The 25,269-nt window shown below is 42.8% G+C and overlaps 1 protein-coding gene across 1 annotated transcript in view; it reads right to left on the reverse strand.

Annotated features, from left to right (window-relative positions):
• Arhgap31 (Rho GTPase activating protein 31) overlaps nt 1-25,269 on the reverse strand; it is a 108,513-nt gene that overhangs the window by 20,060 nt on the left and 63,184 nt on the right. The window contains exons 2-6 of the mRNA XM_090345903.1: nt 13,077-13,179; nt 10,183-10,327; nt 2,694-2,776; nt 1,461-1,568; nt 470-612 (exon numbers count right to left, since the gene is read on the reverse strand). Coding sequence (XP_090202029.1) covers nt 470-612; nt 1,461-1,568; nt 2,694-2,776; nt 10,183-10,327; nt 13,077-13,179 — 582 coding nt within the window. The remainder of the gene's footprint in view (nt 1-469; nt 613-1,460; nt 1,569-2,693; nt 2,777-10,182; nt 10,328-13,076; nt 13,180-25,269) is intronic.

Consider the following 25,269-nt stretch of genomic DNA (forward strand, 5'->3'; position numbering starts at 1 on the left):
CATGAGATGTCCCAAACATACGAATGTAATCAATTTTTGTAAGTTTACTGACTGATACCAAGTTTACTGACTAGCACCAAGTTAGTATTCAGGAAATACCTATGAAGAGAAGGCATTTTGGGTATTTATGGAAGGGTGAACACACTATCATCTCTTATTGTTGTCATTGAAGACACTAGGCACGTCTTCTGAAATATCATTTGTCCAAGGAAAAAAATGACACTTCATCAATACAGATTAAAATGTTATCAAAGCTTTTACAAACTGATGCCAAGAGTAAGAACGCACAAGAATTAACAGAACAGTACCTCAGCTCTACTCTATATCATACCAAATTCATGTGTGTATACAACACACACATAATCAGAGGTAGAAACAAGCCTGCCCTAGCTTATTCTTGGGGCCCTGGACCAGGGCAGTAGAGAAGGATAGATATCCTGGTGGGTTATGTGCCAGGAAGAGTCATTACCATTGTTTTCCAGAGGCTGGGAAGCACCATTGTTAAAGATCTGATCCACATGGTTCAGTATGAATTCAATCACCACCTGTTGGACCCGGACTGCCAGGAAGGCGGCGTCTCCATTGCAGCCACTGGCTTCGATTTCTTTAGACCTGGTATGGAAGAAACATTTTCACTGAATGAGTCTACCTTACAAGCAGAAGCTGTAAAAAGGCACCAATGGGAGACATTTTACATTTATTACAGTTAATATGTAGATGATTTTAACTCTTTATGGCAACTAAAGGGTCTCTTGAAACACAGAACTGTTACCAGGCAGTATATATTGCAAGACTTATTATAAACACTACCTCTGAAATAATTTCTTTTTTTCTTCATAGGATTCCTCCCCAGCCCCTCAGCCAACTGTCCTGTGGGGCAGGCCATGATTTATAAAGTCACGTGAAGCAGCTGATTCAAGTTTTAGCAGCTGTGACCCCGCCAAAGACAAGAAAAGCCAATGAGACCCCAAAGACAAGAAAGGCCTTTTCAGAAAAAACGACAGCATACACATCCATAATTTTTATAGCCAACAAAAGCCTCTGGATCCTAGAGTTTCCAAGTAGGCCAGCAAAGAACTTGGATCGTTCAGATTACCTTGAATTCCTATGTGCTATAAAAGCTCACTTAGGCTAGGCGTGGTGGCTCATGCCTATACTCCTAGCTACTCAGGAGGCTGAGATCTGAGGATCAAGGTTCAAAGCCAGTGCAGGTACTAAAGTGAGACTCATCTCCAATTAACCACCAGAAAACCAGGAGTGGTGCTGTGGGGGTAGGGCAGTAGCCTTGAGCTCAGGGACAATGCCCAGGCCCAGTATTCAAGTCCCCTGACAGACAAAAAAAAAAAATAGTTAGCTTCAAGTTTGTCTTCAAGTGTTTCAAATTGGAAAAACCTACACTCCATTTCCACTGGTGGGCTCTGACTCTGCAGGTGGTGAAAAGGTGAGGGTATGGCAATTACCTGAGAAGGTTTGGAGCCCACACCAGGGCCAGGTTTCTGGCATGCATGTTGGTCTTGCTGCTGAAGGAGGCGATGTGGGTCAGGTGTCGAATCAGGTATTCCAAGGTCCTGCAATGGTTTATTTATTTATGTGTGATTTTTTTTTGACAAAGTAAGAAAACCCCTCAGTGGCCTGTGTGCGACCTGACATCTGGGGACCATTTCTAAGTTTGGTATAAGAGACTCTGTTCATACTGTATAAATTTTGAAGGAATATTGGCAGGAGGTCAAGACTAATGAATGCAATTTCCTTGGCCTCAGGTCCATTGGCCTAGGATTGGCACAGGGCTGAGCCTTAGCCCCAGCACCAGCCAGGGACTGAACCCAGGAATTCCAGACCTCAGAACCTGAGGGTGCTTAGTGGCCCTCATTTGGTCCTCATTTTACTCAAAACTGAATTTTCTCCCCACAGCTGAGTTCTCATCTAGGTTCATTAAAAAGGTTCCTCATATATATGTGAAGACAGAATAACTAAACCCACACCAAAGATTGTTTTTAAAAAGGGGAGAGGAACAGGAATAATGTTCAAAGTATACTGTATACATTCACACAATGAAATTCCCTTGTATTATATTAATCTATAGTTAATCCATGTGTAACAAACCCAAATGTGTAACTAACTTAAAAAAGAACAAAAGATCCAAAAATGTTTTCCTAGTTGCAAATAACTTGGTGCTTGCGAGGAAGTTGATTTCATGGGCAAACAACATTAGCTGTTCTTTTCTTCTACCCCATCACAACCTGCCTCTTTGTAAATGGTGGGCAGGGCCAGTTGTTAACATCTGGGAATATGTAGTAAGAGTGACACTGGAGGCTGGAGATAGCTAAGGGCTGGTAACTAAAGAGCAAGTAGAAACATCAGACAAAGGCTCAGTGGCCTCACTCAGCCATCTGTGAAGGTCATCTAGGTTTCCAGAGATTTAGAAATCTATGGAAGAACCAAGAACATCACAGTGAGGCTACCCTGTATGATTGAGATGACTGCCTGATTTATTCTTAATAATCTCCTTCCAAGTAGCGTGAAGACAGATTACCCTTTGCTGCCAACACGCTTGGCCAAGACACCAAATCACTCCCACAACAGTGATCTGTTCACTATTTCCAAAATGGCCCCAGGAAAAGGGGGCCAACTAGATCTGTTCCCTTTATCATGTCACTCTCCTCCTTGATATCATGCCATACCAAGAGTCTTACCTATAATGGGATGGAGGAAGCTTCTGGATAACATTTTGGATTCGAGCCAGTTGGCCTTCTTCTTGGCAATGTGACACTGCCTCCTGTGAAGAGCACACAACAAACTAGTAAGTGCCTGGTCTTATTTGGGCCCCTGGTACTCCAGCCTCACAAACTCCAGCCTAGAGATCACCCTGAAAACAGCCACGAACTATAATTTGTGAGGGCTGATTATGTGAAGCATTTGTTTGAGTCTCTGTGTGTCTTCCCTTTCCTCTAGAAGAAGAAAGCACATAGGACCTGGGGAGTGGCCTGCATGGCAGAAAGTGGCAGAGCCTCACGTTCTGAGATAAGAGACAGGACAAAGCCAGCTGTCTTCGTGTCTATGACCAGCCACTCCTATCACCTAGCAGTGATGCTTCTGTGACCTCAAGTTCTCTGCTGCTGCATGTCCTGGATGCCAAGAAGCAAGGAACATATGCTTTCCTTGGTAGAGATAAGAGCTTTCTCCCTGAGACTCTGGGCCTTACATCAAAACCTGCTCTCTGGTTATTCCCTGTGTGGATATTTTGTTCCTACAGCATCCTAGGCCAGGCAGTCAATGTGATGGCAGGCTAGCTGCTGCATCTTTGGAAGATTCCCCATAAGCCATGCGTCCGTGTCCTGAGAATCCATCTTGTTTGTGGCCCGGGTCACTGTGAGTACTCAGAAGCTGCCAGCAGGTGAGAACTACCTGGGTCCAAGGCAATGGTCAGGACAGCATTTTTGGACTTGATTTTGAGACAAGGTCTTCCTGTGTAGATCTCCCAGGCTGGCCTGGAACTTAGATCCTCCTGCCTGCTCCCTCTGTGTGCTGGGCTTAACAGGCATGCACCAGCATACCCAGCACATCGTTTTTCTTTAATTGGTATAATTAACATATGTTAGTAATATCATTTACACATTTAAGTTGTAATTCATGAGTGTTCTTCATAGGTACACACCTGGATAGCCCCAGCTAGACCAAGATACACTTTAAAAGGGGCTCCTGAGCTCACTTACATCTTTCTGGTCTTGAGTTCACAGGTATTTGTGGCTGACAGTCTTGTATTTTCCTCCTGGTACTTCAAGCTTCCTTTGTATTTGTATGTAATGCCAGGAATAATCATCAGATATATTCTTTGGTGTATGATTGTGTCTGAGCTGGTACTGGGACTTGAATTCAAGGTCTCTCACTCTCACTTGTTTTTTTTTGCTTATTAAGGCTGGTGTTCTAACCACTTAAATCGTATTTCCACTTCTAGCCTTTTGCTGGCTAAATGGGATTTGTCCATCTGGGTTGGCTTCAAATCTCGATTCTCAGATCATAGCCTCCTGACTAGCAAGGATTATAAGCATGAGTCACTGGTGCCCAGTTCAAACGCATTCTTTAATTTGGTAAGTACTACCCACTATAATATGAGCACAGACGAGAGTCTAATTTATGGGTTTGTAGGTTCTGAGGAGTTTGTTGGAGATCAGTGTATCTTGAACTTTTTTGCTTGGTCTGGCTTTGAACTGTGATCCTCAGATCTCAGCCTCCTGAGTAGCTAGGATTACAGGTGTGAGCCATCAGCTTCTGGCTCCCTCTTTAAAAGGAAATAAAACAGAAGCCTACTGAGTTTTCTTTTTTGTGGTTTGTTTGTTCATTGGCTGGTCCTAGAGCTTGAATTCAGTACCCAAGTGCTGTCCCTGAACTTTTGTGCTCAATGCTAGCACTCTACCCTTGAGCCACTTCTAGCTTTTTGGTAGTTATTTGGAAATTGGAGTCTCACAGACTTTCCTGCCTGGGCTGGCTTGCAACAGTAGTCCTCAGATCTTAGCCAGCCAGACTTGCTAGGACTGTAGGCATGAGCCACTGTGGCCTGGCTGAAGCCCCACTGTTTTTCAAAGCAGCACAATTTACCACAGAGAAAGCTTGAGGTCTCTTTTCCTGAGCGGAATGGGGGAGCAATGTGGGGTGTTGCAGTCACAGGTGTCCCAGTCTTGTGGAGCGTTTGCTAGGACTTCTTAGCTAGGGACTTCTTACTGTTGTGCTGGCTTTGTGAGACACAGGGATGGGGAGGGCCAGGGTCAGGTGGAGCCCCCTGGGTAAATCCAGACACCTCCCTTCTCTCACTCAGAGCCTGTATCAGCAAACAGGGCTGTGCAGCGGCTCAGGGCTCTGGCAGGCAAGGAGAGCCCCACTAGAGGAAGCCGGGTGGACACTCCAAGGCCGTTAATGAAGCACAGCGGGAGGCGCCAGAGGCTTCTTCTTGCTGCCCTGCCAGGATAAAGCTGCACAAATCACTGCTCCACTCCCGTTTTTGTTTTTAAAGTGTCTGGGGAATAAAGGTGTAGCTCTCATGGAAAGTTCCTTTAATACTTTAGGAAGTTGCTAATATCTTTGTTTTCTGAGTGTGTAGGGCAGGGCAGGCCCATCTGGTGTGGGAAGTTCTCAGTTGGGATTGGTTTATTATGTTATTTCTTCACAATCTCTCCCCATCCAACCCTTACCTTATCCCACGCACAACTCTTTAGATCCTAATGACTTTTTTTTTCCTCCTCGAGGGGTCTTAGCTTTATGTTCTCCCACAGGGATGGGATGTTAGACAACTGCAGTAGGGGAGGTAAAAATCTTCCCACCATAATTTTCTGTCTGGAAGACAATTTCACTCAACACAAAGCCAGGCCAATCTGGCTAATGTTCAAATCTCCAAAGAGCTAGGGTGAATATGATCTGTTATTATTTGTACTGCATCCTTTCTTGATATCTATAAGAACAACTTTTGCTGGTTAATTGGAAATAAAGAGTCTCGTAGATTTGCCTGCCTGGTGTGGCTTCAAACCCTGATCCTCAGATCTCAGTCTCCTGGGAAGCTAGAATTACAGACACGAACCACTAGCTGTGTTCTCACCTTGTCAGCAGAGACTTACTCTGGGTTATTCTGTTTTCCCCAAAGTCACCCTTCCCTTGAAGCTCAAACACTGCTACTTGGATAACCCTCCCTGGACCCCAACTGTGGTCTATCACAATCCTGGAAGATCTCTCCCTTCCAACTGTATCCCAAGGCTCTGCTTCAGGGTCTATTACTTACTTAAAAATCATAAAAACACTGTATTCAATTATAAAGTCAAAATTTTAAAAATAATTTGTGCATAGGATTTTTAAGAAATCAATGCATAAAAAATGCACAGAGGAAAGTTAGTTTTATATACATTCCCTTTTCTACTTGCAGAAGCAAGTACCAGAGCTGACAGGGTTATCTGTGAATTCCTTTGGTCCTCTTCCTACCTCTGCCCCTGGCTTGTTCTGTGCCAGCCACACTGGCTTCCCTCCAGCTTAGCACCTCCCCCCAAAAAAAAACAAAAAACAAAAAACAAAACCAAGGCCTTTATACCTCTGTACCTTCCTGTCACCTTCCTTACCCAGATAGGATCATAGCCAGTTACCACACTCTACCCTTGTCTCTGTTTAAATGTTGCTTCATAGAGTTGCTCTGATTATCCTGCCTAAAATAGCGATCTCCCTCTACCACTGGGAGAGAGGACTTATCAACAGTTCTCACTAGAGATCTATCGTCTCCCTCTCCTCCACTGAAATGCCAGATACAACAAAGCAAGGGTTGTATCTATTGTTTATTATTAAATCTGTAGTCTGTGGAGCTATGCCTGCCAACGACATGTAGTAGGGGCTTTCCTGCTCACATCTTCCTTACTAAACACATTTGTTGAGTGGAATGGATAAGTGCATGAGTCAATGAATAAGTGAATGAGTCAATATTTCGCTTTGTGCTTGATAATGTCAACCAGGCACATTTCTAGGACAGTTCTCTGCCTGGGACCATTTCCCATTGTGATCGATGCCAACTTTGCTGGGGCAACAGCACCTTTCCTCTCTAGGGCTCCTGGCAGGATGGCTACTCTGGTCTGGGACTGAGGGATTCCGTTCACATGGGAGCGGCTCTGTCCTCATTGGTGGCCATCTTGAGCTCACAGCCTGCCTGTCTTTGCCTCTAGCCAGGCATCAGGGGTTTATTTCAAGTGACATGTCAGATGACAAAACCTGCCAGCAAATGTTTGCCAGAGTAACAGTTCCATTTTTCAGTAGCTGGAAAGCAGGGGGAAGAAATGCAATAAGGAGTAAAATAAAAACAATTCCTGTCCTCCTGAAGAAGATGGACTCACAAAGAAACAAATTCATGCCTGTGACTAGTTACGCAGGAGGCTGATATCTGAGAGTCATCATTCAAGAACCTTCTCCCCACTCTCCATAACAGTCTGTGAGCCCTTTTCTCCAGTTAACAGCTAAACAAACAAAAAACCTGCAAATGAAGCTGTGACTCAAGCAGTAGAGCCCTGGCCTTGAAGAACAAAACAGCTCAGAGACTACCCCATTAATGGCAGAAACAAACAAAAAGAAACAAAGTCAGGCCTGATGCCAGTGGTTCATGCGCATAATCCTAACTAGTCAGGAGGATAACAGTTCAAAGCCAGCCAGGGCACTAAAGTCCATGAGTCTCTTATCTCCAATTAATCACCAGAAAACTGGAAGTGGCACTGTGATTCCAAGTGGTAGAGCACTAATATTGAGCTGAAGAGCTCAGGGTCAGGGAGAGCACCCAGGCCCAGAGTTCAAGTCCCACAACAAACCAAAAAAAGAAAAAAGAAAAAAGAAAAAAAAACAAGTACCAAGTCAATACCTTCCCTAAAGTTCAGAACCTGCAACTTCCCTTACTTTAATATAATGATTTCAGCCAGACCCATCTAAATAAAATCGTATTTTTCCAAAATGAAGTATCAAGTTTGGCTCAGTGGCAGAATCATATCCAATGAGATTTTTCCGAGGTTTTAATTGTGAAATGTTGTGCTTTTTCCTATTGATAATTAAAATGTGGAATTTAGGTTGAACAACTGCTAAGCAGGTCCCAATTTCTAGAATATGTCAGTGTTACCTCATATGGAAAAAGAATCTTGGAAATTTGACTAAATTAGAGACCCTGAAGTTGGGACATTTTCCTTGATTATCTGGATGAACCTTCATATCAGCTCTCAGTATGCTTAAAAGAAGGCTGTAGATGGGGGTTTGCCACAACCAGAAGACACTGTGACCCCAGAGAGAGTGGATGGAGGAGGAACTGGAGAGATGTAGTCACATGTCAAGGAATGCCAGCAGCTACCAGAAGCTGGGAGAGGCCAGTGGGTTTTCCTCTAGAACTCTGGAAAGAGCACAGTCCAGTGGAAGTTTGGGATTCAGCCCAATGAAACTGAATGCAGACTTCTTTTGGGTCTCCAGATCTGTATAAATTTCTGTTGTTCAAGATGGCTTTATAATAACAATAAAAATATGCTAAAAGTTTTGAGAAGCATTATAGGAAGTGACAATTTCACCACTGAATGTCTAAGATGTTTTCTATGTTCTTCTTATATAGTTCCTCCAGTTGAAATTTTCAAAAAAAAAAATAAAAAATAAAACTGACAGGTCTTTTCTTCTGAGTTTCTAGACACAAAACCCTTTCCACCAACAACTAGAATAGAATATACTTAAGAACAGACTTGTGCAAATCATAGCACAATGATATCCTATTCTATCTTAATGAGAAGAAGGTCGTCCTATGGACAAAAGGGTCACAAATGCAAACAAATAAGCAATAATGTTTATGTACAATTAAGATATCCGTAACATGGTATTTTTAGTTGATTCAGACTGGCAAATAATTTAATAAATCGAGACTCATGGGTGAGGCTAAAGGGAAGGAAAAGTGCTTTCCTAACCCTTTAGAGGACTATTTGGTAGTACATGACAAAATTTAAGACAAAAACTCCTGAAGAACTGGTGTGGCTTAAGTCCAGAGTACCTGCCTAGCAAGTGTGAAGCCCTGAGTTCGAATCCTTAGATCAACCAACAAACAAATCAACATAAACTGGAGCTGTGAGACCCAGGGATGAAGACTTGCAAGGTGTTCACTTTGGGTCTTGGATTTAATTCTTGGAATTGAAAATCCCCAAAAGTTGAAAAGGACATCTTTGTTAGGTAAATATACCCCAGTGATCCTTCTCTAAGGACATGTGTGCACACGATCATTTATTACAAGGTTTCTTTATTTATTGTGCCTGTTCTGGGGCTTGAACTCAGAGCTGGGTGTCATCCCTTAACCTTTTCATTTAAGGCTAGTGCTCTCCCATTTGAATCACAGCTCCTTTTCTGACTTTTTTTCCTAGTTAATTGGAGATGAGAGTCTCAGGGACTTTTCCTACTCTGTTGGCTTTCAACATGATCCTCAGATCTTTGTTATGTTTAGAAAAATAAAATGTTGAGGAGAAAAAAGAAAACAGTCAAGAACCTAAGTGTCTAATCAGTAAGAGACTGTCTTCAGAAATGATGTGCATGACAGCACATAATCGTGTCTCCATTAACAGAAAACATAGCCACATGTGTGAAAAAAGGGTGTGTGTGTGTGTGTGTGTGTGTGTGTGTGTGTGTGTGTATGTGTGTAAAGGAGGGAGGGAGGAAGGAGGGAGAGGAGGAGGGAGATGGAGGGAGGAAGATACAGAGAGACTAAGTGTTATATACTTACCTGGGATGTGGAACTTCTTCTTTATACCTTGTATTTCTTTAATTTTTGCAGTAATGGTTTGTTTTGATTTGGGAAAATAAAAACACCATGCAAATAATGGAAGATTGAGGAATGGTAACATTGCATCTCTCTTTGGTTTGTAAGGAGAGAGAACGCAGAGAGCTCCTTTCTACTTTTCTCCTTTTTCCAAACAGCCTTTTGTTGAGTATGATTACTTTGCTATTTTTTAATTTTTGTTAAGACTGGGGTTTGAAACTCAGGGCCTTGTGCTTGATAGGTAGGTACTCCGATGCTTAAGCCATACTCCCAGCCCATTTTACTTTAATTCTAGCTGGGATTACAGGAATATACCACCATATAAAGCTTATTTGTTGAGATGGGAGTCTTGCTATCTTTTGCTTGGGCTGGTCTTGCGCCTCCATCCTCCTTCTGAGTAGCTGAGACTACAGGTGTTTATGGCCATGCCTGGTCTCTAGTCTTGTTCTGTCTCCCTTTGACCATCACCTCTTCCCCCAACCTCCAAAAGAAACACAGAGGGAATGGCTCGGTCAAAAAAGAAGCCGCAGGGTGTGAAGCACTGGGGGTCTCAGATTCCTGTTTTGCCTCTGCTATGTGACCTTGGGCCAGCTACTTTACCTCTCTGGTTCTCTGCTTCCTCCCTATACAATGAGGCACATTCAGATGACTAAACATGGAAATAATTTAACCCAGCTCTTCAAACAAACAACATGAAACTCAAAATTCAAGAAGGCAAAATCAAGCCAACAGTTTCTACCACCCTCCCTTCCTCCCCACGCCATCCTCCTTCATCGAGGAGCAAAGAAAGATAATGTCAGCCAGCTGGCCAGTTTTATTATTGTTATTTTAGTGTCAGAATGCTTTCTGGCCCATCCATGCCTGTCACCCGTAACCACAAAGGAAATGCAAACACTCACCGTGAACTTGTCATAGAGCTCATAAGTCAGGAGGGGGTTGGGCAGCTCACGAAAGTAGAGCTTGCAGAGGGAGCCCACACAGTGGATATCCTGCAGGTACACCTCCTTTGTCAGATCCGGACAGTGATCAGAGACAAACTCTTGCCTGAAACAACACAGATGACATATAACAACTCCAGGTCTCAGCCACTTGGCAGCGTGGCTTCTTTCTTGAGACAAGGTCTTTGCTCTATTAGCCCAGGCTGGTAGTGAAACTCTGCCTCCTGAGTGTTGGGATTACAAGCATGAGCTACCACACTCAATCGATCTGTACATATATATCTATATGCATATATATGTATACAGCCATTCTTGGACTTGAACTCTGGGCCTGAGCACCATCTCTGAGTTTCTTTTCCTCAAAGCTCTACTACTTAGGCTACAGTTTCACTTCCAGCTTTTTTGGGGGGTCAGGGCGGGGGGTAGTTTACTGGAGGTAAGTATCTCATGAACTTTCCTGCCCAGGTTGGCAATCCTCAGATCTCAGCCTCCTTACTGACTCTATTCTTTTATCTTAGTTCTACTCCAGGCACAAGGAAGACTTGCCAGTGCAGATCTGGGTTGTTCTAGCAAAATCAGCTGTGACCTGAAGGCATAAATCTCATTTACAAAAGCTTTTCCCCTAAGCACTATATCTGCAAGTAAGTCTTGGTTGGAAGCGCTGGGGAAACTTGAAACCAATCTGCAAGAGGCCCATTAAGATTTCAGTTTTTCCAAAACATTGCACAAAGTGAACTTCACTTTCTTGCCAGATAGGCACTCTGTAGGGCAGAGCAGACCCTTATCACTCATCGCCACAAGCTCTGGGAACAAACCCATTTTATCTGGAGACTCTAACCCAAGGTTTGGGAAAATTTTAATGAACTATCTCTTGATGCCCTAGGCTGCCTGGTGATGACTCCTTCAGGATTTCCAAGCTTATAAACGTCGTAGGCAAGCAATAGTGAGAGTCTGAGAACACCATCTGATTCTAGGTTTTTATTTTATTTTTCCATACTTCCTATGTAACCCTTGCTGATTTCACACTCCTAACCCTCCCTTTGCCTTAGCTTTCTAAATGCTGGGATTACAGGTATGTACTTCCAGGCCAGGCTCACCCCTGGTTTCCCCTTCTACAACATATCCTAACACCTCCATGTTAATAACTTGTTTAAAAATGAGAAATTTAGCTGGCATTGATGGCTTTCACCAGTTTCAGGTGTCTGAGAGCTGAGGATTGTGGTTTGAAGCCCAATTGGGTAGGAAATTCCACGGGACACTTACCTCCAATTAACCACCAAAAAGCCAGAAGTAGAACTGTGGCTCAAGTGGCAGAGGGCTAGCCTTGAGTGAAAAGACTCAGAGACCTCACACACACACACACACACACACGCACACACACACACACACACACGCACTCTCTCTCTCTCTCTCTCTCTTTCTCTCTCTCTCTCTCTCTCTCAACGCACATGAAAGAGAGAAATTCGAGTTGTAAAATATGTTAGGTTTCTTGGCAATAAAAAGAACTAACATTTTCAAAACTGCCTACTGCTAGTTTCTACTCTGGTTCTGCCCTTTTAGGAACTGGTGGGAGCCAGGAATGCTATTTTATGTCTGTAATAGCTGTACGCAGAAGCCAAAGGTCAGGAAGCCTCCCTTGGAAGCCAGCACACACAAGAGTTAGCGAGATGCCATCTCAGTCAGTAAGCAGAGTAGGGTCTCCTGCACCCTATCATCTCAGCTATGGAGAAGCCATGGTAGGACTGAAGTCTGATTTTGGCTCCTAGGCAAAATTGGGAGTCCTTATCCAACAAATTGATAAAGTAGAAAGAGAGCTAGGGGCATAGCTCAAGGGCTACTGCACCTACCTTATAAATGGGAGACTTCACTTTCAAACTGCAGTACTGTCTGAACAACCATGTCACATTCATAAATTAACAGAAACAGGTAAAGATAAACGCATTGAAATGTATGGCCACCTGGGATAGCTCAGTAGTTTAGCACACCAGGGTTTGATCTCTAGCACCACAAAGGAAAACAATTTATGCTGTGATGAACAGATTCCCTTTCTCTTCTTTGCTGGTTCTCGGGTTTGAATTCAGGATCCTGAGTTTGGTCAGCTGGCACTCTACCACCTAAGCCATACCTGTAGCTCTGGTTTTAATTGGTTATTTTGGAGATAGAGTCTCACAGACTTTTTTGTCCAAGCTGTCTTTGAACTGTAATCTTCTGGATCTCAACCTCCTCATAAGTAGTTAGAATGATATACATGAGCCACCAGTATCTGACCAAACTTTTCTGCTTCCCCAAGAGTAAAAAGGATACTTTCTCTCTATGGTATAACTGTATTCCTGTGGTGTAACAAGGAAGATTTATAGAGTAGGGGCAGAAACCAGATAGGAGGAGAGACTGAAAACTGAGTTGTATTAAATCTTCCATATTTATCTTGTAATAAGAATGGTCTTGGGGCCAGGAGTTTGGCATTCTGGTAGAGTGCTTGCCTAGCATGCACAAAGGCCCAGGTTTCATTGCTCAGTACCACTTACATAGAAAAAGCCAGAAGTGGTGCTGTGGCTCACATGCTAGAGCTCTAGCCTTGAAAAAGCTCAAAACAGTGCTCAGGCCCTGAATTCAAGCCCCAGGACTGGCAAAAAAAGTTTTTTTTAAAAAGAATGATCTTCATGTTTTAAACGTTCTTTTATAATCAAAGAACATATAATTAAAAACAACACTGATGGCAGTCCTTTTGTTTTTAAAAATAATATACAAAATACCTAAGTCTGCTGCTTTAGTAGCCCTAGCACTGGCAGACAGAGATTAGGATGGACAGAGGAGGGCTCATGGGAGAATTCTTCTAGATTATTCTCTTTACTTACTTCAGCCGCTGTATGTTTGAGGTGACTCCTGAAAGCCGGTAGACCCCATCCACAATGCCGTGAGTTTCTATAAATTCTGCACAGCTCTTCAACACATATGGAACTAAGCAGAACAAAAGAAAAAAATTGTATTAGATGTAAATCTATCCTGAAAAGATATCCTTTAAATAAAAATTCAATTGACTTCAAGGAGAAACAATTATGGGCCACTCAAGAAATATCAGTGGAGGGGCCAGGAGTTTGGCCTAGTGGTAGAGTGCTTGCCTAGCATGCATGAAGACTGGGGTTCAATTCCTTGGTTCAATTCCATATACATAGAAAAAAAGCCAGAAGTGGTGCTGTGGCTCAAGTGGTAGAGCTCTAGCCCTGAGAAAGCATAAGGACAGTGCTCAGACTCTGAGCTCAAGGCACAGAACTGCCAAAAGAAAAAAGAAAAAAAAAAGAAAAGAAATACCAGTGGAAACAATTACTGATAAGTCGTAGTGACTTTAACAAGAAATTAATAAAATCTAAAATTTGCTGGGAATGGTAGGGCATGCTTGTTATCCCAATTACTTTTGTCCTGGGCAAAAACCACAAGACTTTACCTGAAGAACAACTAAAGCCAAAACGTATGGTCCAAGTGGTAGAGCTTCTGCCTAGCAGGCTGTGATACGATGAGTTCAAACCCCACTGCCACACAAAGAAAAAGAAAGAAGCATGGGGGGGGGAAGAAACAAAGAAAGAAAGATGGGAACCCCAGCCACATGTCTTCTCCAGTCATTTATTTAATGGGCAGACAACAAGTAGCAGAGGGATGACTCGGCCTTTTATACTCTTGCCAGTCCACAGGTTCAGAACCTGAGTAGTTTGTGCTCTCCACTCTATGGCACTTGACTAGATGAGTGATTAGAGGGCAGGCACAGGCCTTTTGGATATACAGAATCAACAGCAAGTCCCTCATTATCCTGTGAGTCCCTGGGAGAATGCAGCCCCCTACCCAAGTCTTCAATGCCCTGTGGAGACCAACAAGTGACAAGGAACCTCCACGAGTGGAGGCCTGCTTTAGCATCATACCAATGCCTCCAACACATAGCTATTAGATTCTACCACTGCCATGCTCACCCTCCCACGAACCCCAGACCAGACCGCAGGTGCGGATGTAACAGGTGTTCAGATCCTACATTCTACTCAAACTTTCTTGTGTGGTGCTGGGGATGGAATTCAAGACCTCTAAGCATGCATGGCACACACAGTCTAGGCTTCTACTGGTCTCCATGACAACCCTAACCCTGCCTCCCTGCCTGTATACTTCTGCATCTGCCCATTTACAATAAGAGCCACACCCCTCTAAGGACCTGTCTGGGGTTTTGTCTTTATGCTCAAAGCAAAGGAACTAGGTGTGAAGATGCCAACAGCTTGTCTTCCAACAGAAGAGCTACAATTAGATCTGTTTCATAAAATAGGGCTGTCAGTAAGACTGTGTCTCCTACCTTCATGCAAATACTTAGAAAAAAATTTCTAGACTTAATTCTCTCTTTGTCTGTCTTTCTTTCTCTGTCTCTTTCTCTTCCTCTCCCTCACCGCCCCCCCCATCTTAAAATCCTAGCTGTGTCCAATAGTTCAGAGTCTTAAGTAACCAAGTGTGGTCTTAGGCTAGGAGTATAGTCTGGATGTCATGCTGTGTTTGTGAGCTGTGGTGAAGTGTATAATGATTCTGTGGTTTGTTTTCACATCTACTCTAGGAAGATGGTGATGTCTGCCTCCTAGGTAGGACTCAAATAACACTTGTGATCAATTACACAGACATAGAGAAAGCATCTCACAATGCTGGCTATTACTTTTACCTGCAGTGTAGCTATCACGTAAATTTATCTATCTATACCTGTAATGGTACTTGAACTAGGGACCTGGGTATTTGCCCTTAGCTTTTTCAAGGTTGATGCTCTACCACTTGAGCCATATCTCTATTTCCAGCTTCCAGCAGGCTAGACATAAGAGTCTTGTACTTTTCTGCCAGGGCTGGTTTCTTCGAACCACGATCCTCAGATTTCAGCCTCCTGAGTAAGGATTATGTGTGTAAGCCACTGATACCTGGCTTGTAAGAGAGTCTTTATATTTTTTGTTTCTTGGTGAAGACAAAGTAGACCATCCTTCTATGCAATGGGTTCTTCCAGTCAAACATAACTCTCTACCACAGCTGCTGTGACCTTCTTTGGAAAAGATTTCTATTTGGAAATCATTTTGCTTCTGCAAGGTCTCTGCTTTGTGCATTTGGGTATATTTTGTAGCATGAAGGCACTGCTTGTTTTAGAGGTGAGGAAAACACATTCTGTTTTCTCTGGCTTTGACCAGAGGCCCTATGGCCTCTTGTTCACAGATCTGTTCAAGCAGATGGCGATGTTAAAACAACCAAAAGATAGAGGCCAATATCTCAGCCTGTATGGAGCATTCACATTCCTGGATTCTTAGCCTGGTTGAGTTGGAAGGTAGAGGGGTTCCAGTGACACCCAGTTATGGCTAAGGGTTCCCTTCCTCTCTGCGATCATTTAGAGAATAGGTCTTCAGACCATGGTCCTTGCATCAGGTCCTCCAGTGCCTCAACAGAATATTCCAGTTGATTCCAAAGTAATTCAGAGTGGAAGAACAACTGGTTTAGATTCATCATCAAGTCACCCGGGGATCTTACAAATGAGCATTCCAACTGCATAGGGAAGTAGGTGGGGCAAGGGTGGGGAATCTGAGCTTCTACCAGGTTCCCAGAGGATCAACGGTCCACAGGCAAGCCAAGGCAGAATTTAGAGATAGTACTGAAGAAGGCAGTCTACTGTCAAAAAGCATTGGAAATCACCAGCCTATGGCTCCAGGAGTGCAGGCAGATGGAGTACACCCTAGGATTCTGGGCAGAGTAGAATCTTGATCCGCAAGAGCTGAACAGTTATAGTTGGGAAGAAAGCTCCCATCGTCAATGGGAGGCCTGGGAAGTTGTGGCAGGGCAGGTGGGAGTCATAGAGCTGGTTTTGTGGGATTCCTCCCCCTCCTCCTCTTCCTCTCCCTCCTCCTTCCCCCTCTCCTCCTGCTCCTCCAATCTACAAAGTGCTGGTAGGATGGGACAGACTTTAAACTATTTCACAGCTGGTTCTCCAGCTCTTCCCTTGGTTTAATTTTATTTCTTTCCTGGATCAGCCATCTTGTATGATGTATTTGTAATCTAAGCACAAAATACATCTTTAAGGGAAAAAAACAACCAAATAATGTTTCTAAAAGTCCCCAAGCGGGGCATGGTAGCTCACACCGGTAATCCTAGCTGCACAGGAGGCTGAGATCTGAGGATCCCAGTTCAAAGCCAGCCCAGGCACAAAAGACTGTGAGACTTTTATCTCCAATTAATCACTAGAAAACAGGAAGTGGGGCTGTGGCTCCAAGAATAGGGCCATAGCCTTGAGCTGAAGAGCTCAGGGACAACACCCAGACCCAGAGTTCAAGCCTCAGGACCCACCAAAAAAAAAAAAAGAGTCCCCAAGACTCATGTGGAAGGATGAGTCTTAACTAAATTTTAAGATGAAAAATCTAGACTGTCGCAGAGGAGATGCTTCTTGTTTTTGAACTTATGAGAAAGAATATGAAATAAACATGAAGTCTATTTTTCTATTTATAGTTTATTAATATGTAATTATACATCTTTTGGCTTATGTTATTATATTCTTGTGTTTATTTTTTCTATAAAGTCAAAATGATGAGCAAAACATGCATCTTTAAAGTCATTTCTGATAGAAATAAATATCTTGTGGTTGATATGGAGGAGAGTACTCTGTCCCATGTGATATAACCCAGTAGAAGTAAAAGACATTTTGCAATTATTGCTAGGTATGGGCGGCTCTCAATTCCTAACCTCCTGAAGAATGTACTGCAAGAGGGGCAGCAGTGACCTCCCTCTCTGTATATCTGGATCAGAGCAGATCTGGAAACAGTCCCAAACAAGCCAGTACCTCAGACTGAATTCAGGTCCTCTAGCTTACCTGGGGCTTAACTTCTCAGGGGAAGCATCCTATCATTTGGGCCATGCCTCCAACCCATCCAGCTGCACTCTGGCCTTTCCGAGGTCTTATATTACTCCCATTTCTCAGCTCTCTGAGCCTTGCCTTTCTGACCTTCAAGGTGAAGGCTAGTAGTACATTCATGTAACAGAACGCAACTCAGCAGTCATAAAGGAGTGCACAGGAGTGCATCTCTAAGACACCAGCCTATTAGGTGATAAGCAGTCTGTTAAGGAGTATACCTTGTACAATTCCACTTATGGAAAACTCTAGAAAATGCAAATCAACTGGCTGTATGGGAAAGCAGAGAGAAAGACTGACAAGGGCTAGAGGAAAATTTTAGGCCTGTTAAGAGGCTCATCTGGTTACAAGTAATGGTGAGGTGCAGGAGACACTGGTGGGTGAAGAATGGATACCTGTAGCGAGGGAAGAGATCTTGTGCGAATCCTTGGGCTGGGAATGAGCCCCTTCCTGGCATTTTCCCATGTAATTTGGGAAAAATTAGAATAGAAAGGCCTTCTCCATTATTCTGGGCTGTTAATACAGAGCTTCCTGGACGTGTTTCCCAAGATCTATGAGCTGTCACAGTGGCTGTCCACAGCTCTGTCTCTTTGCCAGCCCTGGCTTTTTATGCCCATTTTTTTCCTGTGCCTCTTTCACTGTCACTCTGTGCCATGCCCCTTCCCAGCTGAGGTGTGGCTTCCCTGTCCAGGGGTGACCGGCCCTCCCTCCACTCTTAAGTTCCTCTCTGATTCTTTCTCCTGTCTCATCCTTTAGTAGAAAAGCTAAAGAGTATTTTGAAAATCTGTGGCATTTATTTAACAAAGTACAGTAAAATTTTTCTTGTTCTATAAAAAATGAACTACTTGGGTCGGGAGTTTGGCCTAGTGGGAGAGTGCTTGTCCATACTCCAAGACCTGGGTTCAATTCCTCGGTACCACATACATAGAAAAGCCGGAAGTGGTGCTGTGGCTCAAGTGGCAGAGTGCCCTAGCCTTGAGGAAAGCTCAAGGACAGTGATTAGGACCTGAGTTCAAGCTCCAGCACTGGCAAAAAACAAAACAAACAAAATAAACAAAATAAACACTCTACTTTTTCTGACTTCATAGGGAAACTTTTTTTTCTCTCTTGTGCCAGTAACAAGGGCTTGATCTGAGGGCCACATGCTCTTGCTCAGTTTTTTTCATTCATGACCAGCACTCTACCACTTGAACAAGTCCTCCTATTTTGTTTGTTTTGCTGGTTAATTAGAGATAAGGCTCTTGGATTTGTCTGCCAGGCTGATTTTGAACTGTAATCCTCAGATCTCAACCTTCTGAGTAGCTAGTATTTATAGGCATAAAACACCCACGACCTGGCCAAAGTTTATTCAGGATTGAGATTTCAGGCTGAATGTAGAGTTTACACATGTAATCACAGCTTCACAGGAGGAGGAGACAGGAAGATCATGGTTGGAGGCCAGCCCATGTAATGTTAGCATAGCACTTTATCTGAAAAACAAGCTAAAAGCAAGACTGAGGCTGGGTTGCAAGTGGTAAAGTACTTATCTAGCAAGTGAGAGGCCCTAAATTCAATCCCTACTGTTAAGAAACTAAGTAGATACATAAGTAAATCTAGATACAATCAAACATCATAATACACCTTTTTTAATATTTAAAAGTTAATCAATTAACTAAGTTAATCAATCACACTAATTCCTGAACCTATCATCACCCTGTAAAGAGCTCACACTACCCAGTCTCCTCATTCCACAGCCCCTGATTAACCTTGGTGTGTGTGTGCGCGTGCGTGCGTGCGTGCGTGTGTGTTGGTAATGGGGCTTGAACTCCAGGCCTTATCCTCTTACTTGGCTTTTATTGCTCATGGCTAGTGCTCTACCACTTGAGCCAGACTTCAGTTCTCCAATCAACTAACTTCCTGTTTTTCTGGCTTTGCTTGTTGTAGACACTTCATATACATGGAATGGTTGTGACTGGTTCCTTGTTCTTAGCATAACTTTTTCAAGATTCATTCATGTTGTAGTATGTGTTAATACTTCATTTTTAGAGGATGAGTATTATTCCAATTAGTAATATTCTAAATATATTTCTCATTTTTGATGAAAACTGGAGTTGTTCCCACCGCTTGGCTAATATGAGTGATACTGCTGTGAACCCTCATGTACAAGTTTTTGTATGGACATGTGGTTTCAGATTTCTTGGCTGTGTATTTGGGAGTGGGATGGTAAGTCTGACTTTCATTTACATTTTTTTAATTACTAAGCGGTTAGTACAAAGAGGTTACAATTTCCCAAGTACAGTTCTGAGTACAATGCATGTTGATGAGTGTCACACTCTCATTGTTCTCCTCTACTTCCCTCCCTCTCCTCCCTCCCCTCAAGTTATGTAGTTCAGCTTTTACATATGTACCTGGGCTGTGACTGCATTTGTTCACCCTGCCTCTCTCCATTCTTGTACCCATTCTTTTTTTTTTCTTCACTTGCCCTCTAACATACTTCAGCTTTGCATTTAATTTTTGAGGGGCTGCCAAAATGTTGACTATTTTCCAAAGCAAGGATGTCATTTTACATTCTTGCCAGCCAATATATTAACATTCCAGTTATCTATATGCTTGTCAAACTTATCATCTAGTTAAATCTTTTTATTATAGTCATCTGTAACTTACAATTGTAGAAGGATGTGAATTGGCTATTTATTTAATGTGGTTTAGGTTTTTATTTCCCTGATAACTAATTGATAAACGTCTTTTCATCTCTTAAGTCTTCTTGGAGAATATTTGGATACTTGGTCCATTTTTAGTTCATCTTTTTTTTTGCTGAGTTCTTTATATATTCTGAATTTTAGATATATAATTGGAAAATATTAGCTTCTATGCTGTGGACTGTCTTTTCACATTTAAATTTTAAATTTGTATTTATTTATTTATTTTTGCTGGTCCTAGGGCTTGAACTCAGGGCCTGAGTTCAGTCCCTGAGCTTTTGTGCTCAAGGCTAGTGCTCTACCACTTTGAGCCCCAGTTTCATTTACAAATTTTTGGTGGTTAATTGGAGATAAGATTCTTAGTTTTGTCTGGGCTCAGTGGCTCACACCTGTAATCCTAGCTACTCAGGAGGCTGAGATCTGAGGACTGCAGTTCAAAGCCAGCCTGGGCACTGAAGTCTGTGAGACTTTTTATCTTCAATCAACCACCAGAAAACCAGAAGTGGCACTGAAGAGCTCAGGGATAAAACCCCAGGCCCAGAATTCAAGTTCCACAATTGACAAAAAAAAAAAAAAAAAAAAGAGAAAAAAAAAGAAGAAGATTCTCAGTTTCCTTCCCAGGCTGGCTTTGAACCATGATCCTCAGATATCAGCCTCCTGAGCAGCTAGGAACCCAGCTCATTTTAGCTTTTAATTGACCAGCTACTTACAAATATTTATAGTGTTGTTAGAAGTACACATTTCAAATTCATGTACTTCTTTTTTGTTGTTGTTGTTGTTCTTTTGTGCTTTTAGTATCAGGAAAAAAATCTCATTATTGTGTGAGAAGTAATACACTTAACTACCTGGCGAATGTAACTGTAACCCCTCTATACATTATAATAAAAAATTAAATTAAAAAAAAGAAAAGCTCACGTTGATATTATCTAAATCTTTTGGTCTTTCAAACCATATACATAAAATGACATTATAAATAATGTGAAATGATATAAGCAATTTAACCAGTTCTCATGGTCACAAATCAGATCCTATAAATCCACGAAAAGCATTAGCTTTTGTGAAACTAAGCCATAATCCCTGTCAAAACATTTCTAGAACTACTGTTTTGAGACTTGCTAGCTGTAAGTCATATATTTGACACTATAAACAACTCAAGAGTTGGGCTGGGAGCATGGCTTAGTGGTAGAGTGCTTGCCAAACAGGCAGAATGTCCTGTGTTTGATTCCTGGGTACACATACACAGAAAGAGCTGGAAGTGGTGCTGTGACTCAAGTGGTAGAGCACTAGCCTTGGGAAAGCTCAGTGCCCAGGCCCTGAGCTCAAGCTCCAGGACTGGTAAGACAGACAGACAGACAGACAGACAGACAGACAGACAGATAGTCACTTGAGTGACTCAAGAGATACCTTCCCCTAAAGTAAAAAAGAGGAAGGAAGAGAATTAAGAATGTTAATATTCTCCCATTTTCCTTCAAGATTCAGAGCAATAGTTTGTTATTATTACATTTCCAACTTCTCTCCTGGAGGACGGGTTATTCCATTAGTTTTTGGAGGCAAGCTGACTTCAATTTTGTAATCCTGCCTCTACCTCTTTTTTTTTTAAATTTACATAAATTAGTTTAATACTTATCTTTTAAAAAAAACAACCATTGAGGAAAAGAGAAAGAATGAGTGACATCAATCAAAAGAGAAATGTACATATTATCTGAAATGTGAAACGGCAGCCCCTCTATGTAACACTTTTTTAATAACAATAAAATTCTATTTAGAAGGAAAAAATTTAAAACCCAGCCATGTGGTAAAGTACGGACAAACCAAGAGTATCAAGAAGTTCAATGCAGACAGGGATCTGAAATACAAAGAGCCTGCTGCTGCCTCTACCTCTTAAGTACTGAGATTACAGGGGTATACCACCACAGCCTGAGAGGATTAGTTTTAATTTGGTTTGATGTTTAGTTTTTACTGATCAGGGCTATATTTTATTTTTTGAGAAAACAGAGATTGATCATGTTTCAATCCTGTCTAAATGAGCTCCCATTCTACCCTCACTGGGTAAAAGTTCTATATTCTGGCCATCCTCCAGTTTGCACCAGTTGCAATCTTACTGGGCGTGCTATCTCTCTCAACGTGCTCTGCAACGTTACACTTACCTTCTTGACCTGCAGGGGACGTTCCTGCCTGAACACCTGCCTCTTCACTCTCTCCTTACATTTGTTCTCATCACCTAACCCCTTCTCAAGGCAGAACCAATTCTCCTTCCTCCCTGGGCTCATTCTTTGGCACCTTCTAGAATTGTCTAAGTTCAATTCTAAGGAGAGTTAGAACAGCACCCATGGATCATTTTTTCACTCTTCAGATGGCCGGAAACTTGGGTCTGTTGCCACAGTGTGGTAGTCAGCCTATGGGGAAACAAACTGCCTGCTGCTACTAGTGTCAGGGCAGACTGGTACCAACTCTAGACAGTAACTGGACATCATCAACTAAAATGACCAACACACATACACATTTCCTTACTTGTGTAACAATATATTCACAAGGCTATTCACTGTCTTTCTTGTGAGAGTACGTGATGGTCCGCTGATAAACAAAAATCACTCTAACGCAAATGATAAATATTTGCATAGTCATTTTCGTCCCACAAAGAAATGGCACTACTTATTATTTATTTATATTTACAGTGGTGGTGGTGGTGATGGTTCTACTGTGAACCTAGGTCTTGTTCTGGCTAGGCTGGTGCTTTACCAGTTTAAAGCCATACCCCAAGCCCTTAGAGCTCTGAAAAAACAAGTTTCCCTAAAGAAGCCAGAAGAGTTTCTAACATCACGAGGTAACTTGCAAATATTTGCTGAGGTCCTTCCAGTGACCCCCACTGAGGTAACTACCTCTCCTTAAGCAGAAGTATTTGCCTAACCTAGTAACTGAGTTGACTGGCCAGGAACTGATTGGCTTTGCCATTCTGCAGAGATGCCTCCCATGACAGATCAGATTCAGCAGTCTCTCTGCCTCATTGTTTAGGGTGCACCTGGGTCCCCCATCACACTCACACTTCTACTTCTCAGATGCCCAGTCCAGTCTCCTCTTTCAGCATCAACAGCTGGGTTTCTTGATTAGTCCTCTCTCCCTCCCCCTCCCTACCCCCCCACCATCTCTCTCTCTCTCTCTCTCTCTCTCTCTCTCTCTCTCTCTCTCTCTCTCTCTCTCTCTCTCTCTCTCTCTCTCTCTCGCTCTCTCAGTGCATGCACACACTGGGGCTTGAGCCACATTGCCACTTCTGGTTCCCCCCTCGATTAATTAGAGATGAGTCCCACAAACTTTCCTGCTCTGGCTGGCTTTGAACTACCTTTCTCACATCTTAGCCTCCTGAGTAGCTAGATTACAAACGTGAGCCACTGCACCCGGCTTAACCCACACTCTGCTTTCATTCCTATCAGAGTCCTTAGGTCTCTGCTATCAGTTCATCTCTCTCCTTCTTGGTGGCAATTGGCCCAAAGCAGATGCACACAGGACCTACCTAGCCCGAAGGACATTGAAAGAGGTGAATATGATGATTACCTTCCAGAAACTGACATGAGAACAGAAAATTATTGTGATCCAGTATAATCCTCATAGCCACTTATCAGGGAGGTTATCCTTGCTCCACAAATGCAGAAATAAGCTCAGTGCTAGCAACTTGGCCAGTATGAAAGGAAGAAGCAAATATGTTAAGGGCTTTGAACAGGCACAAAAGAATGTGCATGAGTTCATTTAGGTAGATTGCATGTGGTGGGGGAAGTTAGGCGAAATTTTTAGGTGTTGGAGAAGTACAGGAGTCCTGTGCCAGTGGTTCACACCTGTAACCCTTGCTACTCAGGAGACTGAGATTTGACAAGAAGGAAAGTCCACAAGACTTTCATCTACAAATAATCACCAGAAAGCTGGAAGTAGGGTTGTAGCTCAAGTGGTAGGGTGCCAGCCTTGAGCAAAAAAAAAAAAAAAATGCTCGGGGACTGTATCCAGGCCCTGTATTTAATTCCCAACACCTTCCTCCCTATAAGTTCAGGAAATAGTATACATTTACTGAGCCCTGACTGGAGAAAGGGATCATGTCAAGGAGTGGTGATAGAATCCTCAGAACACACGAGCTGGCTGTGTCATGAGCCAAGTGGATAGAGGAACACAGACTAAAGGGGAGTCTTATTTCTCTGATGCTGGTACATCACCATGGGATGGAATTATTGTGTGATGTTATATATATATATAGTAATATATGCATAATGCTTCATTAAGCACCTAGCATAAAATAAACACTCCATAAACATCACCCACTTTCTGGTTCTGAGGAACAGAGCATAGTTTAAACAAGGTGGCAAAATAAGAAGTAATGTGGTGAATTCCAGGAATGTTGGCTAGACCAGTCTCACAGAAGAGAAGGCCTTGGGTCAATTGAGGGTATTTAAAGTGATAGCCAAGGAAGACTTCCTTCTGTCTGAATCTCTACAGCCAGATAAGTCTACCTTTGATCGTAAAGTTCCCCTGTTCTAGAACAGTCCATGGGTCCCCCATGGCCTATAGAATAATGCCCAATTCAAGCAGCTCTGGGACTTGACCATCAAATGTCACATTAGAATTAATACCAAGACTTTGTCCCTTCCAGGAAACAGGCATTTGAGAAGGGTATGGCACGTGGGGAATAATGTGGAGGAAAGACACACCACACACAAAACCTAGCACTAAGATGTCCCTTTGGGGTCAGTAGAGAGGACCCCTAAGCATTCGATCAAGGATGAAGGATTCTGACTCTTGGCTGGTAGAGGGTGCTGAGAGTCTCAGTGGGTTAATGAGGCTGGGGAGCAGCCTGGGAGATCTATCACAGGGTGCCTCTGAGTGTGTGTGTGTGTGTGTGTGTGTGTTTGGGGTGGGGATGGCTATGAGGAAGGGTGGGGTGAGATGAGGCTATATACCCCAAACAAACCTGTTCAGTCCCCACATAGCCTGGGGCATAGCATGGAGCTAATCCTCCTTGTGTACAGAGGATTCTTGTCCCCTGACTGGAAATGGAAGTGGTGGCACTTTGTATGTTTTATAAAGACTTCCTGGGTCCACCCTTTTCACTATCTGGCTTTTGGTAGCAAAAGTGTGTTTTGTTTTGTTTTGGATCCTTAGCTTTTATGCTCAAGGTTAGCACTCTACCATGTGAGCCACAGCATCACTTCTAGAGTTTTCTTTGTTTTGTTTTGGTTGCAGGGCTTGAACTCAGGGTTTTCGCTCAAGGTTATCTCTATCACTTTGAGATATCAACGTCCAGTTTTAGGTGATTAATTGGAGGTAAGAGTCTCATGGACTTTCTTGTCTTGGCTGGCCTTGAATCACAATTCTCAGATCTCTTGTTAGTTGGAGGAAAGAAAGATTCTCCTGGACTTCCCTGCCTCTGCTGGCTTCAAGCAGCGATCCTCAGATCTCAGCCTCCTGGAATATCTAGGTACCCAGACAAAGCTTTGTTCT

Source organism: Megascapheus bottae, chromosome 1 (assembly GCF_031878675.1).
Source record: "Megascapheus bottae isolate mThoBot1 chromosome 1, mThoBot2.hap1, whole genome shotgun sequence".
Classification (NCBI taxonomy): Eukaryota; Metazoa; Chordata; class Mammalia; order Rodentia; family Geomyidae; genus Megascapheus; species Megascapheus bottae.